At 46.5% G+C, this 14,799-nt stretch overlaps 5 protein-coding genes across 5 annotated transcripts; 2 read left to right on the top strand and 3 right to left on the bottom strand.

The window, feature by feature from the left end:
- Positions 1-500: 500 nt before the first annotated feature.
- Positions 501-929, bottom strand: DFJ58DRAFT_673268 (uncharacterized protein; the record flags this gene model as incomplete). Its single annotated transcript, XM_041383051.1, has 1 exon — positions 501-929. A coding segment is annotated over one exon (429 nt), but the record flags the coding sequence as incomplete, so codon positions are not given.
- Positions 930-3,491: 2,562 nt separating this feature from the next.
- DFJ58DRAFT_739287 (uncharacterized protein) lies at positions 3,492-8,328 on the top strand (the record flags this gene model as incomplete). Its single annotated transcript, XM_041387032.1, has 14 exons — positions 3,492-3,804; positions 3,869-3,945; positions 3,996-4,286; positions 4,338-5,527; positions 5,583-5,790; positions 5,840-6,116; positions 6,167-6,283; positions 6,348-6,500; positions 6,912-7,046; positions 7,098-7,236; positions 7,294-7,645; positions 7,701-7,889; positions 7,944-8,051; positions 8,125-8,328. 14 exons carry the CDS (start codon positions 3,492-3,494, stop codon positions 8,326-8,328), a joined length of 3,753 nt encoding a protein of 1,250 aa, XP_041234749.1.
- A 715-nt stretch (positions 8,329-9,043) lies between these two features.
- DFJ58DRAFT_739288 (uncharacterized protein) lies at positions 9,044-11,005 on the top strand (the record flags this gene model as incomplete). The annotated part of the gene is made up of 6 exons (XM_041387033.1): positions 9,044-9,734; positions 9,794-10,236; positions 10,283-10,468; positions 10,521-10,667; positions 10,716-10,891; positions 10,942-11,005. The coding sequence occupies 6 exons, from the start codon at positions 9,044-9,046 to the stop codon at positions 11,003-11,005; spliced, it is 1,707 nt and encodes a 568-aa protein (XP_041234750.1).
- Positions 11,006-12,687: 1,682 nt separating this feature from the next.
- On the bottom strand, positions 12,688-13,323 carry DFJ58DRAFT_720189 (uncharacterized protein; the record flags this gene model as incomplete). The annotated part of the gene is made up of 4 exons (XM_041384693.1): positions 12,688-12,802; positions 12,836-12,981; positions 13,026-13,163; positions 13,219-13,323. 4 exons carry the CDS (start codon positions 13,321-13,323, stop codon positions 12,688-12,690), a joined length of 504 nt encoding a protein of 167 aa, XP_041234751.1.
- A 951-nt stretch (positions 13,324-14,274) lies between these two features.
- Positions 14,275-14,762, bottom strand: DFJ58DRAFT_739290 (uncharacterized protein; the record flags this gene model as incomplete). Its single annotated transcript, XM_041387034.1, has 3 exons — positions 14,275-14,528; positions 14,580-14,619; positions 14,682-14,762. 3 exons carry the CDS (start codon positions 14,760-14,762, stop codon positions 14,275-14,277), a joined length of 375 nt encoding a protein of 124 aa, XP_041234752.1.
- Positions 14,763-14,799: the final 37 nt, after the last annotated feature.

Here is a 14,799-nt window from a genome sequence, read left to right on the forward strand (position 1 = left end):
ATGGTAAATAATCCAGCCATAATGTTCGGCCTCGAGGTAAGTGCAGATTTGTGCGAGTAAGCATCTAGTAAAGCAGCAGTCGGCGATAGGATCATATTAGTTGGGATGAGTCACATACCCAAAGTCAGACTCGAGCTTGCGGCTGCACTGGCAGCAGCACTTTTATACTTACTTTCTTCAATTCGAGGGTGACCGTCATCGAGTCGCAGCGGCCTCCCAAGCCGATTGGCCTCGACAGAGCCGTCACTCTAACGTTGTAACAATCAAAAACGGTAAGTACTGCCAGACAGATCATGTGGCCGCTGTCATTGACTGACCTCTCGGGGTACACTGAGAATTATCACAAGCGTTGTCAAGTCAGTCCGAACGTGATACATTGACACATGACTAAAAATCCATTGGTATACGCATACATTGGTAAATCTACCTATTCGTACTCCTGACTTGTGCTGAAGGAAAATTCTAAAAATACGATGCTGTGAATGATACATGATGCAAAATCAGTTCGACTGGGGTACAGGATTAACATACTCCAAGATAGCATGAAGTCCGGCGTGATTATCAGTGACAGTGTGCCGCGCGATTATTTTTTTGTATGCATCCCTTGATACGTACTTAGGGTGTGCTACGTTATCACCCATCTCACGGATCAGCGATGGTTTCTGGACCACAAGACTCATCCCGGTGTCGGATGAGACGAATTTTTTCGTCGCAGAGTCAAGCGTCAACCCTGGTGCATTCAACAGTTTACGGGCAGCTTGCAAGCGCTCAGCAGATGTTTGGTAGGAAGCCAGTGCCTCCCTCCAGAGGAATGACTGCGTAATGCGAAAGTTGTTTTCACGCTTGGGAAGTCCAGATGCAGTGGCTAGCTTCGCTTGCGCGAGATCGAGTAAGTGGCGGAGTAAGATGCGATCCACGAGTTTGGTATCCTAACCAATTGTTCAAGCGCCATTATTGAATTAAATGTTTGATACTTACCGCACCGCTGACCCACCCAGCGGTTTCAATGTGCTCGTCTTCAATCTCCTGGATCCTTAATAGTATGGATAGCTTCTCTCTCTCCGCGATCTCCCCCTCCTCCATCCGGATCTTCTTCTCCTCCCTAAGCGATCCCTCCAGGTCCTTGATCTGTGACTTATCCTCTTGTTGACCATCCTCCAGATCCTTGATCCGCGATCTATCTTCTTGCAAGCTGTCCTCCAAAAATTTGATTCGTGATTGGTCAAGGCTGCGTTCTTGCTTGAGGAGGCTGATTTGATGCTGAGTGTCTTTCAGTTGTCGCTGAGTGTCTTTTAGTTGTCGCTCTGTATCCTTGGCGTATCGCTGGAACTGTTGTTTCGCCTCCTCGTCCCTCTGCAATTGATCGCGTTGAAACGTCTGCAGTATTTCATGGAAGTCGGCCTGTTGCTCGTTCCTCATCTGGTCCTTGAGCTCGAGTGCGTTACTCATTGATAGCACTAGGTTGACTAACTCTTGATGTTTCCCGTGGGCGGGACTCGCCAAGGTTTGGGTCATGATTGCTGCGACCGAGGGAGAATTGGAGGGGTCTAACTGCCGCGATGGAATGATAGCAAGAATGTGGTTTGCCGAATCGCACACGCTCTCGAGGGTCATTGAATTATCTTCAAGTATGGCGGTACCATGCACATCTGGAGGCAGTATGAATAAATATCCATGTTAACAGAAACAGAAACAGACTTACTTGTAGCAAGAAGGACAGAACTTGGATCAGGATGGATTTCAGGAGGTTGTAACCATTCTCTGTCAAACTTGAGACTAGCCTGGCGCTGGAGACTGGCTCTCAACTGGCCGATATTGTTGATTGAGCCCCCAACCCGATAAGAGGCAGCGGTAGCCTTTTCAACATAGAATGCATGGACATCAATATCTGCAGTCATATTGCAATGAGACTAATATTGGTTTCTGAAGATGCTGATGGGTGGTGGCAAAGCTGACTGGTCTCCACGGACAGCCTGACACATCAGCAAACCACACGTTTTGGATACAAGATTCCCACAGCGACACAACTGGCACAGCCCCACAGCGGTACAGCGCACAGAGCACACAGGGCTACAGTGTGATACAGTCTCGCACAGTGCACAGGGTCATACTGCTCGGCGATGTAAATTCACAAATAAATCAATGCTTGCTCGTATTTATTCACATAGAGAGTACTACACCCAGTGACACTCGGAGAATATGTTTAACAGCTCCATATTCATTCAACTTGAATCAAGTACTTCGACACTAGTACTCAGGCTAAAACATACAAGGACTCCCCTTCGGTCGGCTCTACGACAATATATTGTGTTTACAGTAGCAACTCAGGAAATACTATATTGGCATCATCTCTGCAAATAGACAGTGTATCTTCGTGTTCTCACTTTCGACAACGCTGCGCACAATCGACTGTGAGCGAAGGGATCAGTCCAGAGGTTGAGCATGGTTTGCGTTAGCGTCAAACCTTACCATTAAATGTTGTTGTATATGTGGGTCGCAGAGGAAACTGTCTTCGATTCACCGTCCACGACAAACAGTTTGTATGGAATGCGGGGGATGCAGTGGCTTTCAAATGTATTGAGAAGTTGGACTTAGGTTGAGGAAGCAACGATGCAGCACGACGACGCGCACGCGCGCGTTTCTGAGCAATACCATTTCTACCGAGAGGTTACATACGCCAGGATGGGTTGATAGTCGATTGTGTGTTCTGGTACGATCAATCGAGTCTGCTCGTGTATGTACAAATCATTTACATTTGTAGACCTATAACCGCTAATCCATTGTCAAACAGACACAGATCCTAATAGCGCATGATCATCAGCCACTGCATGGTAATTTTTAAAATAATTTTGTTTACCTGATTTGATGGATGCAGGACGAGGAGACCAAAGTGAGCGTTCTGAGCAGACAAACCCACACCTCATCAAGTGAGCACGTGTGCGCCCTACATGAGCTTCCGCATCTCCAAATTTTCTCTTCGCCTTCTTCGCTTGAAGAAGTAGATGGTGTTTGCGCATGCAAAATTGATGAAGAACTCGCTCAGCAAGGTCCTTCTCGAGGCGTCGAACTTCGAGATCGGCTTGTGCCATCTCGAGCAAGTACACAGCTTCTTCTGAAGTCTCTGGCATCGATGTAGTATGAGTGCTGAATTGCCAGACCTGTGAATTATGGCATTTGTGCTGTAGAAAGTTCTAGTTCAAGGCAAGTGTTAGAATCAAACTCATTACTCACCATATTATGTACTTCTGAGTATTCAGACGTATCGTCTGGAACGTCGGAGCCTAGATCTACAGAAAGAGTCGTATAACTTGAAGTTTTTTGGCCTCTGAATGTCGAAGGTGAGAAAATAGATGACCGGGATGATTGTGATGATGACGCATAGCTTGAACGATACTTTGACATTGTAGTTACGGTTCACGTCATGCCAGAAATTACCGATAAGCCATTCGACCCAAATTGAATTGGACTGTGACTTACTTCACGTCTTCAATATGCGTTGCCCATCCTGCGGCAAGCGCCTTAAAAACGAGGGACGGTTTCTACAACATCTTAATCAGCCTTCTTCCCGCTGTTACAAGTGGGATGGTACTAACCTGGTTCGCATCTCGAGGCCAGCACGAGTTCCAAGTCCTCTCGACAAAGATATGGATTTGACCTTGGACCCAGAGTTTAGTATGGAGCATGTATTTGATGCAAACATTGAAGCGGAGGGTGGTTTACAGGCAGATTACGGTGAAGAAGTGGAGGTTTTCGACGGTGCAGGCAAGACATGGGGTATTGGACAGACCTTCATGGACCAGTTCAGTGAGGATGAATATGCTATGGAGAGGAAGGAAAACCTGATACTGGCCTTTTGCTAGCGAACCAGACTGGGAGATGGCATCGTTTCTTCTCCGGTCTAATCTTAGCATGGCCGATATTGACAATTACCTTAATCTTGAATTTGTGAGTTCTTCTGTCTAAATTACTCGGTCTGAACTTACTAGTATGTTCAGACCAAAATGCTGCCATTGTTGTTTCGGTCTTCGAGAGAACTCCGAGGACGCTCTGAATTGCTCCCAGCACTGCCTCGATGGAAGTATGAAACAGTTACGACCGAGTTTCCAACAACAAAGATCCTCCGAATATTTTATCGGGACACAATTGAGTGCTTACAATCACTTCTCAGCCACCCACTGTTGGCTACCAGCTTTGATTTCATCCCTCGCAAAGTTTACGAGTCTGCTGAACGTGCTGTCCAAGTGTATCATGGATTTATGACAGGTGACCATGCTTGGAACCTTCAGGTAAGGTCTCATGTTTCAATTCTTTGGTCCGCATGGCTAACAGGATCACAGAAAGACCTACCTGAAGGTGCATTACTCCTTGGTGTAGTCCTCTCCTCGGACAAGACCAAGGTCAGCAACATCGCTGGTAACCGTTACGCACATCCACTTCTTGTTAGTCTCACCAATATCGATCCCAGTGTGCGCGCCAAAGGCTCCTTACATGCCTATATCCCACTCGCTCTACTTCCTGTTGCAAAGTTCGTGCACAGGAACAAACGCATGCGCGGGGTTCTCGCAGACCGCTTACTCCACCAATGTATCGACCTCGTTGTTGAGCCGTTGAAGCAAGCAGCCCGTCTTGGCATTATGATGAGTGATCTACAGGGATTTAGCAGGTATTGCTTCACCCCCCTTGTTGCTTATGTCGCGGATACTCCAGAGGAGCTTGTCGTTGCATGCGCTACGATAAACTCATTGTCTGTCACTATGGCTACCCGCAAAGACTTTGGAGACCCAATCCGACACCCTCCTCGTAATGGATCATCCACCCTCGCCAATATCGCAGCCATTATCACGTCTATCTCACCATCTGATCTTGTCGCATTCTTTGAGGCATGTAAGCATTATAATCTAAATGGTGTCGACTTGCCATTCTGGAGGAATTGGCTGGCTGCCAATCCTTCTTCCTTCCTCACTCTGGAGCTACTTCACCATCTTCACAAGATGTTCTGGGACCATGACCGTCTCTGGTGCACATTGGTGGTTGGCTCACAAGAAATTGATTTTCGTTTTGCGCTGCTCCAGGTGTGCACTGGTTACCATGCATTTAAGGAAGGGATCTCCACTTTGAAGCAGGCCACAGGACGAGACCATCGCAATGTTCAACGTTACATCATCGGCGTGATTGCTGGTGTTGCCCCTGCCAACTTCGTATCCGCTATTCGTGCTCTCGCAGAGTTTAGATACCTCGCTCAAGCCCCGCATTTCACCGACAAGCAAGTGGTGGAGTTGGACCGCTGTTTTAAAGCCTTCCACTGGCTCAAACATTCCATTGTTGATGCTGGTGCTCGTTGGGGGAAAAGGGGTGAGGATAAGCCATGGGTGATTCCAAAACTTGAGTTGCTGCAAGGGGTAATACCTAGTATTTATTCACATGGTGCCATCATGCAGTGGTCTGCAGACCCCACTGAACATGCACATATCAGGGTTGTGAAGGAGCCATTGAGGGCAGGGAACAATCACGACTACGATGCGCAAGTGTGTCGCCACCTTGATCGTTGCGATAGGGTGGAGCGCTTTGACCTCGCACTGCAGATGCGTGCGCAGGAGGATTCGTGAAGGTCATGAAAGTGACGAAGACAATGAGGGTGGTCTCACTCACCATTTTGTCAAGGACTACTTTGCTTGCGCACGCGACCTCATTAACGGTGTCCATCCTCAAGCTCCCCATCCCTATCGAACATTCTCAACCTCAATCAATGCTTACCATCTCAACGATCACCCCACACTCACAAAAATGACAGTGGATAAGGCTTCTGAACACTTCTCTCTTCCTGACCTTCGTCCCGCAGTCTCCGATCATCTCGACCAGGATGACGCCCATGTTGATCATTTTGTCGTTGGTGGCAGGCGCCGTGCACACCCTGGCTGCCCCCTCCCCTTTGAACGCATTCAAATATGGTGCAAGATATGGATGCAGTCAAAATCTTTTCATGACCCTGAACATCTTGAGCCCTCACAAGCACTACACTGTTGAACCGCCCTCAAATTCCTGGCCATATGGCCGATATGACTCTGTTATTGTTAGTACAGGCGACACGCACAAGTGGCCAAAAAGTGGCCTAGATGGTATGTTTTTATACCTATACTGTCACACTACTGATCTCTGACCAACACAGGACACTTTGTCGCTCACCTTCGTTTAATTTTTCGTCCCATCACACCACTTTCATATTCTCAAACATATCTTGCATATGTCGAACGTTTAGACGTTGTGACTCTCGACGAATCTACGGGTATGTATATCCTCAGGCGTGCTCGACGAGCGAATAACGACAAAATTGGCTGATGTTATCCCAGTCACTCAGATTGTGGCGCCCGTCCATCTCATCCCGCGTTTTGGTCGAAAAGCTGATCCGCGATTAACGATGCAAAGCAGTATTAACCATACCACAGAGTTTTACTTGAATAAGTTCTGGAACAAAGAGCTGTTCTTTGCGCTTCATGTGACTGGTAGATAGACAGATAGGGGGGTATTAACTATTTCAGATTGATGGGGTTTTTTTTTCATTGGCCAGCCCATCGTGAGAGTCGATGGCATAGCGCCCAAACTTTGAACTATGTAGGCTTGCACGTCAGGATCCGTTGCTTTGTACCTACCACAATCTATAATGGCTGCTGGTCTTTGGAGACCTTGTTGGAGGCCCATACTATTATACTCGCAACTCCAGAGGCAAAACTCCCGCGTCTGATACGAAGAGTGAACTGAGTTCGGGCATGCCCGTCTTATCCACGACATCGTGGATCTCTAGCAGATCAAGACGACGTGGCACTAAGACAGAGACCCTGCGTCCTGCGGATGTAACTTGTATGCTAATAGATTGCTTACTCTCAGCATAGATTGCTTATTTTACAAATCTATAGACAAACCATCGAATACTTCAACAGTGGCGGCAGAGACTGAAACTCCAACAATCGCAGCCAAGCCCCAAACTGATACTGCAGTCGTGCAACACGATCAGGTTTTGGGCATCACGAATGTCATCACTGCAGAACCAGGTAAGGGTGCTTACCCACTGAGATCAGTTGTTTCTCACAGTTCGCTGCTAGCTGGGTGCCACAAGCAACTCATAGATGCTCTTCAGCAGGTCTGGGTGGAGCCTGTATGCTTTGTCAACGTCTCTCCTGATGATCATGCACGCGTTTTGGAGCACATGGACTCTCTGACATTTTCAAACTATCACACAAAGTACGTCGTGTCAATTGTATTTATTTGCATAAACATCGTCTTACATCAACATCATAGGATGTCGTATTTTCCTCGCAGAATGATTCTCATCGTGTATTCTCCGCACCCTGTCCATGAACAAACCACAAGCGAGATGTCTTTCATCATCTCACAAGCTCTCCACAGCGTTCAGTACAACCGAACGCTCTTGAAGACCTGCGTCTCTTCCAACAGTCGGATCTACTCCAAAAACATTTTCACCATACCTGACATGCAGGTAACCATGACGCCTACAACCACAATAGCCGCTGAGACCCAACTTCTCTGGATGGTCGAATCCGGATTCACTCAGTCTCGACCTGCCATCATGGCAAAAGTGGGAGACGTGCTTCTATCGCACGAAGAACTACTTCTTATTCTTATGATCTTGGTCAAAGAAAAAAAGAAATTTGCCACCCCCACAGGCAGACTCTGATGCTTGGAAGGAGACACGCGAAGAGGGATCGGTGCGGACTTACAGTGCCTTCGCTCCTGCACGCACTGCCGACAAGTTATTCGGGCCTGTGGTAGCATTGGGGCATGAGTGGATTGACATCGAGTCTGTCGAATATTATGTTTGGGTTAAATCTGGAGATCAGCGTATTGATGTAACCACTGATCCTACGGCGCATGGAGTAAGTCTAGTGTTTTGATAATGAGAATATTAGTATGCTGATGTACATTTGCAGACACTATTTCCGGATATTAACATGGGTGATGTCACTGATGCATTGAACCGTGGTATGGATCGCGTGAAGGCCACCATGAGCCACACCCTTGACACTATTGAATCCAATGTAAATCACCAGCATCTTCTCACCCCCAGCACGCTCACATTCGATTGGGAGCTCGACAAGTCCTTCATGTCAGTGGCCGTTTATTCAAACCGCCCACTTCCGCTACTGTGATTGGTACCATCGCCAATTCTCTGGCACGAAGCATCATCGCGTGGACAATCCTACCATAGATGCAAGTACCAGGCCCTCAATCAGGAGAGCCTTATCCTCTGGACATGTCCAGGTGGACAATCCAGAGAATGCCGAACCCTCAATCAGCCAGCATATCCATCTCTAATGCTAGCGATGAGACTACTTCCTCCTCAGAACTAGCCACTGTCTGGAACCGAGTCTTCCTCTGAGCCGAGTGATGATTCGGATGTGTAGGTCTCAGTGAGGGGGATGAAACTTAACCTTCGAATTTCGTGCTCTCTCTGTAGATGTATATGTTTCACCACTTACTACTGTTCTTGTAGGCCCTGCCTTCTGTTGGCATCATTTGTTTTGTTGTACCTACATACTATACTCTAGCACCATGTTCCGCCGCACTCCGTTTGCGGAGTTTCAAATGTGTAGCACTACTAGCCTGTGAAATGAACACATTATGACAGTGTTCGTGTTCACATTCAATTTTTCGATGGGTAAACGTAAGACCAGTAGTAGCAGCTGATCTTGGTAAGTATACTAATTTCTATCTAACAAAACTGATATGTAGTACCGTAGAAGACCTACGTCGCTCTAAGCGAAGTAACATTGGTCAAGGTGGACGCCTTGGCCAGCTTCAAAAGATGGAATGTTCGCAGATGAAACGACAGCAGCCAGTGAAGGAAAACCCTGCCCAGGACATGCTGAACTAGCCAGCCTGTAAATTTTATGGCGCCAGAGGCACCCAGACCCAAACCAAGGGCAAGACCAATCAAGGCTGATATCAGGCGACAAGAACAGCAAAATCGAGCAACAAGAAGACTAAGCGTCCTTCAAGCTCCAGCTTACCGCAGGATGAAAGGCGTGTCATGGAGGACAGACCTATTTTACATTCCCGTGGTGTTGACTCAAGGTTTGGCTTTGTCCCACCTTCACTTATGGCTATGACTCCCAAATGCAATTATAGCGGTGCTCTGTCTAGGTTTGCTCATACATCCTCCCAGCCCAACACCCCAGAACACACCCTCACTGGTGCCAATTCACGGAATTGTGACAATCCGTGTTCTGATTCATATTCTGACACTAGTTGTGCTATAGCAGCGTCCAAACCTGTCCCTCCTGAACGCACCTTCACTGGTGCTCATTCGCGCAAACACGATTATCCACGCTCTCACTCTGGTTGTACACAACTGGTTTCCAAACTCATCCTCCCTCAACATACCACCACTAATGACAACAATCTGCCTACTGACCTGGACTCTGATGCAAATGCTGATTACGTTCGTCCATCCCGAATGGATGTTTCAGACGCTGAGGCTCCTCTATATGGAGATGAGGGCTATGACACAGGAAGAGATCATGACGCGGACACTAATGGTTCTGGTGCGGACACTAACGGTTCTGATGCGGACGCTAACAGTTCTGATGCGGACAAGTGGAATGGTGTGTATGCAGACTACGACCATGGCATTGATAATGTGGAGGACCAGGATGTTGGTGGCAGACCTGATCTTTACGACCCAAATAAGGATCACGACACCTCAGATGATAGCAGCAATGGTGAGATATCCCGTGTTTGTGTCCATTGTGCTACTGACTTGCCTGCTTGACTTATGCAGATGAAGCTACTTGCACACACTCTCGAGCTATTGGTAACTCACGAAATACCAAAGATGTCCTCGACGATCATCACGCAAGGAACCGTCGCGCTCGTATACCCGACCCAGACAAGCTTGAGCATTTACGTCGACGTGCTACTACTCAAGATTTGGCTGAACCTTCCAAAGAAGAGGAGGTTGTAGTACCACGCAAGAGAACGTGGACGGTCAAATCGACTGCACAGAATATTCGTTTCTATCCTCCTTCTTGGAGGGACATTCTAGAGGCCGCAAAGAAGAAATTGCGCCTGGGTTTACTCACTAGCACAGCGTCGAAGCGCAGCGATTTTCTCCAAACCAAGGCCATCGAATATATCTTAGAAACGCTCGATGATTTTGGATCTCAAGGTATAGGTGTCGATGACGGATACTGGGATGAACACAAATCAGATATGGCAGTCTTGGTATTTTTTGTTCTTACTCTGTTGGACAATGCTGACAATTCTGTAGCTATGGGACGATCGTGCTACTATGCGTTCTGAGATGAAAAAGGTTGCGCGTCCAATTGTTCTAGCTCACTATGAAATTCTTCCGCATGATATTGACGATGAGGATGACTGTGAGTGGGAGGTACGTGATAATGTCAAAACATTGTTGCAGGATGGTAGTTTCCTATGGGATGGAGTGGATGCACTGGTTAGTTGATTAGAACCGGCCGCGCACTTACTGACTTGGACGTGTGTATTAGGGCAGGACCAATAACCTTGCGAACAAGGCCCTGGGCAGCTTCTGTATGTCCTATTTTTACAAGGGCAAGAATGTGCTCGTGAAGACATTTCCAGACTTATTCGCTGATGCTGTTCCTGAGGGTGCTGTCACGCTCACAGCGACTGCGGTATGTGATCCCAAGCTCATAATTATTTTCGCCCACTCATCTAACTAGCTTGCTGCTGCTATCAACAAATACAAGACTGGCGTCTACAAGCAAATGAAATTCGTGGCTGAGTTATATCAACCGATCTATGACAATGTCATCAAGCTCTACAACAATGTAAAGAAGGACCACTATCACGCCAAGAAATGCCGGGCCGCCCGAAAGAAATGGGCTTGTGCTGCAGGGTACAGGTCAAGCTTGTCTTAATTTGTGTTATTTGTTGACGGCTGCACAGAATTCTGACTCGCAATGATCCAAACAGGCGCCATGATTGGGGCTTGAAGCTCCAACTAGACTGATCGTGTTTTAGTATTTCCGTAGGATACCTATTTGTAGTACGACGCAATGATGATTTGTTTGGTTTTAATTATTGTGCACTTTCTGTGAGCATTCTGTGATATTCCTGTCTGGCCTACCCAATTGTGCTCTGTATTGTATTGTCCGAAGTACCTAACACTCTGTACAGCTCTGTACAATGTCACACTTGCACTGTACAATGTCACACTTGCACTGTACAATGTCACACTTGCACTGTACAGGGCTGTACAGAGAGAACCCTTGCTGTGGGCTCTGTGACTCTGTCCAGGGTTGTCCAGGGTTGTCAAGTACACCTCTGGTTTGCTGATGCTAACAAGATCTACAAATGTAACATTGACCTCACTAGAAATTGAAGCACAACCCAGCACCATCACCAATGCTGCCACATCAGGTAACCGACCCGAAAAAAAATGAATTGTTAGAAAGCTTTATCTAGCCTAAAATTTCCATAATATCCATCAGAATTGTACCTCGCATGGGAAACCTTTGAATACCTGGACTTAGTTAGATGGAATACACCAAATACACAATTATGTTGAAGTTGCTAAGAGCAACCATGGTCACCTACTTGAAGACCACTAGCAACACGCTACAATTCTGCCCCACGTTGGTTATGACATGTAACCTTGGACTATTTTGCTTCCTCCACAATCTGTGAACCAATGCTAGCCTCAGATAAATATTTACATGGCTGGACTGCATTGGACCAATACTGCCTACAGCCAAAAGGTGCTGAGTGTTTACAGTGCAGTACCAAGCCATGCCTGCATGCTTACATAATGCAGGCAGAGTGTCATCCTACCCAACATCGGTGAGATTTATAACCGTATGCACAATTAGTTTCTCATTTTTTACTCCCCAATCTCTGAACAAACGCTGATGTCAGCTAAATATTTATATGGCTGGATTACGTTGGATCAAGACCACCTACAGCCCAAGGGTGCTGAGCGTCCACAGCACAGTACCAAGCTGTACCTGCGTGATTAGGTTTTGTGAGCAGAGCTTGCCACTGGACCATCGACAACAACTCTCACAGTGCTGGCATAGATACGTAGTTGTGACGTTAGCCTGTGATGCTCGGGCCTGCTAAGCGTACAGTTCAGACTATGAGCAGCAGCGGATTAACATCCAGCCCAACCTCGATGAGTTGTGATAGCCACACACAAGGTTAGTTCAATATTCCATGCTCCATATCCTGTCTAATTGTTGGAGTCTTTCGAAGGCCAGATTTTTTAGATGGAGTTGCTTTAGTTGCAATGTGTGGAGGGATGACAGCGCGGTGCCCTGTATCAGCTGACTGATGAAGTATGTCCATCACATGCGAGGTGAGCCAGCGCAAAAAAATCTGCAAAACTCTCCTGAACGATGTGGTCGAATAGAGTATTTGAACACCTTACAATCTTTGCTTCCTATTTTCATTCATCCAATCACAAGTGTGATGTCGGCTCCCTTGCATGTCACGGCAATTGGAGAGAGGATCGATGGATGTGGCATGCTATGACAACCAGTTACTTAGATAGCAATGTTGCACATTTTTGTCATGCATTCACCTCAGCGAGCTAGCTGTGTTATACAAGCCAAAGCAATTACATTAAGCATAGATAGACATGTTTAAATAGCGACTACGAAGAGACTACGAAGAGACAAGGTCCAGATTTGTACCTCATTTGAGAGCAATGCATCTTTGTTGGATCTTGGATAAGGCGCTGTTAGCACTGATGGGTCTTTTGGCAGCAGGAGGAAGCGGGAAAAACTTGGCTGCATATGTGATAATCAGCCTAGACAATAGGGTGAAATATGATTAAAAATACCAGTTCCACCAGGTCAGCAGCTCATCAACTTCCTTACACTCCTCCGGGTCTTCCATGAGGTCAAGGAGACTATGGTAAAATGTTTTGGAGTTGGTGGTTGTATTGGTCTGCGAGAACACCGAGGATGAGCTTAGAGCAAATTGCACCTTCAACCTTATGTCAAAATGAATCTGCTACAGAAGTGTGACACTCGACAAACCTGAGTTGCAATATAAGCCATAGAAGCTATGGTGACTGAATTCATGCCATGGAGATGAGCGTTTCCAGATTGCGTGGCTTTTGGCTCCCTGTCAACTGAACTCAGAGACGTGAAAACATGCTTGTAGGCCTGATGAAATACTATGTAGTGAGCGGATTATGTGAAAACATGGGTGCGCACTCACATATATTAGCAAGCGGCTCCTAAGAAGACCGCACCATGGGTCTTCAGGATCATAAATGTGGTTAGCATACAAAAAGATAGGCCATTGGTCCCTGCAGACCAGCATTTCACCATTTTGAAGGTTCTCTTTTGTCCTGTTACAAAAAGCATTAAAAATTTTCAGTACTGCACAGATACCAGGACACTAGAACGTACGGAGGGTCATTCCAGTCCAAGCCAGCAGGACAGAGGAGAGATCCGGTGAGTTCGTGGTTGAAAACCATGGTCGATCTTGGAGTTTTCTATGCAATGGAGGTTGTATTGCTTCTCCCCTGGGAGAGATCCAATTGAGTATCACAGACTTCAATGTCTTTGTGTCATCACCTCTGGCACCTGTGGCTCCTTTGCCAATCTGGAGATCTGTTAAGACCGTACTCAAGTAGTATTGGATCTGAAGGGCTTTGGCCTCAGCTCGTGCGCTGTGCCCCTTTCCCGAGTCTTTGCCCCTTATTTCAGAGTGCTAGAGTATCGCGTCTAGTGAGACGGATAAGTATCGTAATGGATCCGTTAAGGCTTCCGGATATTGAACGTATAGTGTAACGGCTAATCCGCATCAGATCTGAACTAGAAACTAACGGGTGAGGACTGTCCGAAGACAGAGATGGATATATAGACTATAGGAATCAATCCTAAGTCTCAGAGTAGACAAGAGTATCGCACTCAAGTCTGGACGGATAACGGAGGGACTTAGAGTCCAGATGGAATGAGTGCAATCTAAGATGATATTCGAACTGATCTACTACAGCTCATGTACAAGGGTTTATATACTATGGATAACTAATTGAATGATCAATAAGCAAAGGTGCGAGGCTATGTACGAAGTATAAGCAAAGTATGTGCACAGCGTATTGGTAAGTCGGATGGATCACGAACCGTAACCGGGAATGAAGTATAAGTTTAAAGCGGATCAGTAAGCATAACGGAGTAAAGGATAACCGGTATACCGGTGTACAGGAATACAGAAAGGAGATGAACGATAGTTAGAGGTATATGAACAGGACATGAAATAAGAATCAGATCAGATCTGTGGACCGACGACAGATATGTCCATCGGATCTGGATCGGATCTGAGATCCGGACCTTCGGATCTGCACCCGGGAATATGGTATATGACAAGATCAATTGTAAGCATGAGCTCTGACTGCAGAGAAACAGATTGTACCAGTTCTCCAACATGAAGAATTTCCTCTTCAGATCCATCTTTTAGTCGCTCAAGAAGGCCGAGATACGAATCTAAAAGCTGCTTCAAAAATGCGATGTTCTCGCTGTTCTCTGTGAAAACATGTCAGCTAACAAGCAAATGTAGGTATTCATGTCATTTACTCAGCAGAGAAGTCTTCCAACGGAGTATCTTCCAGTTGCTCTAATCGTAAAATACATTGGTGAGTAAGGAAGGGTAATTGCAGAGCGCGAAGACTGTTCAACCAAAGTGGCATCCATGAGAGACAGTGGATCAGATGAGGAGCTGGGAGATGGGGTTGAGACTACAAAACATGTGGTCAGCATTGGGGACACCTTACGCTTTTTTTTGAGGCCCCATTTG

Source organism: Suillus subalutaceus (genome assembly GCF_016647625.1).
Source record: "Suillus subalutaceus strain FC151 chromosome Unknown DFJ58scaffold_658, whole genome shotgun sequence".
In the NCBI taxonomy this organism is placed as follows: Eukaryota; Fungi; Basidiomycota; class Agaricomycetes; order Boletales; family Suillaceae; genus Suillus; species Suillus subalutaceus.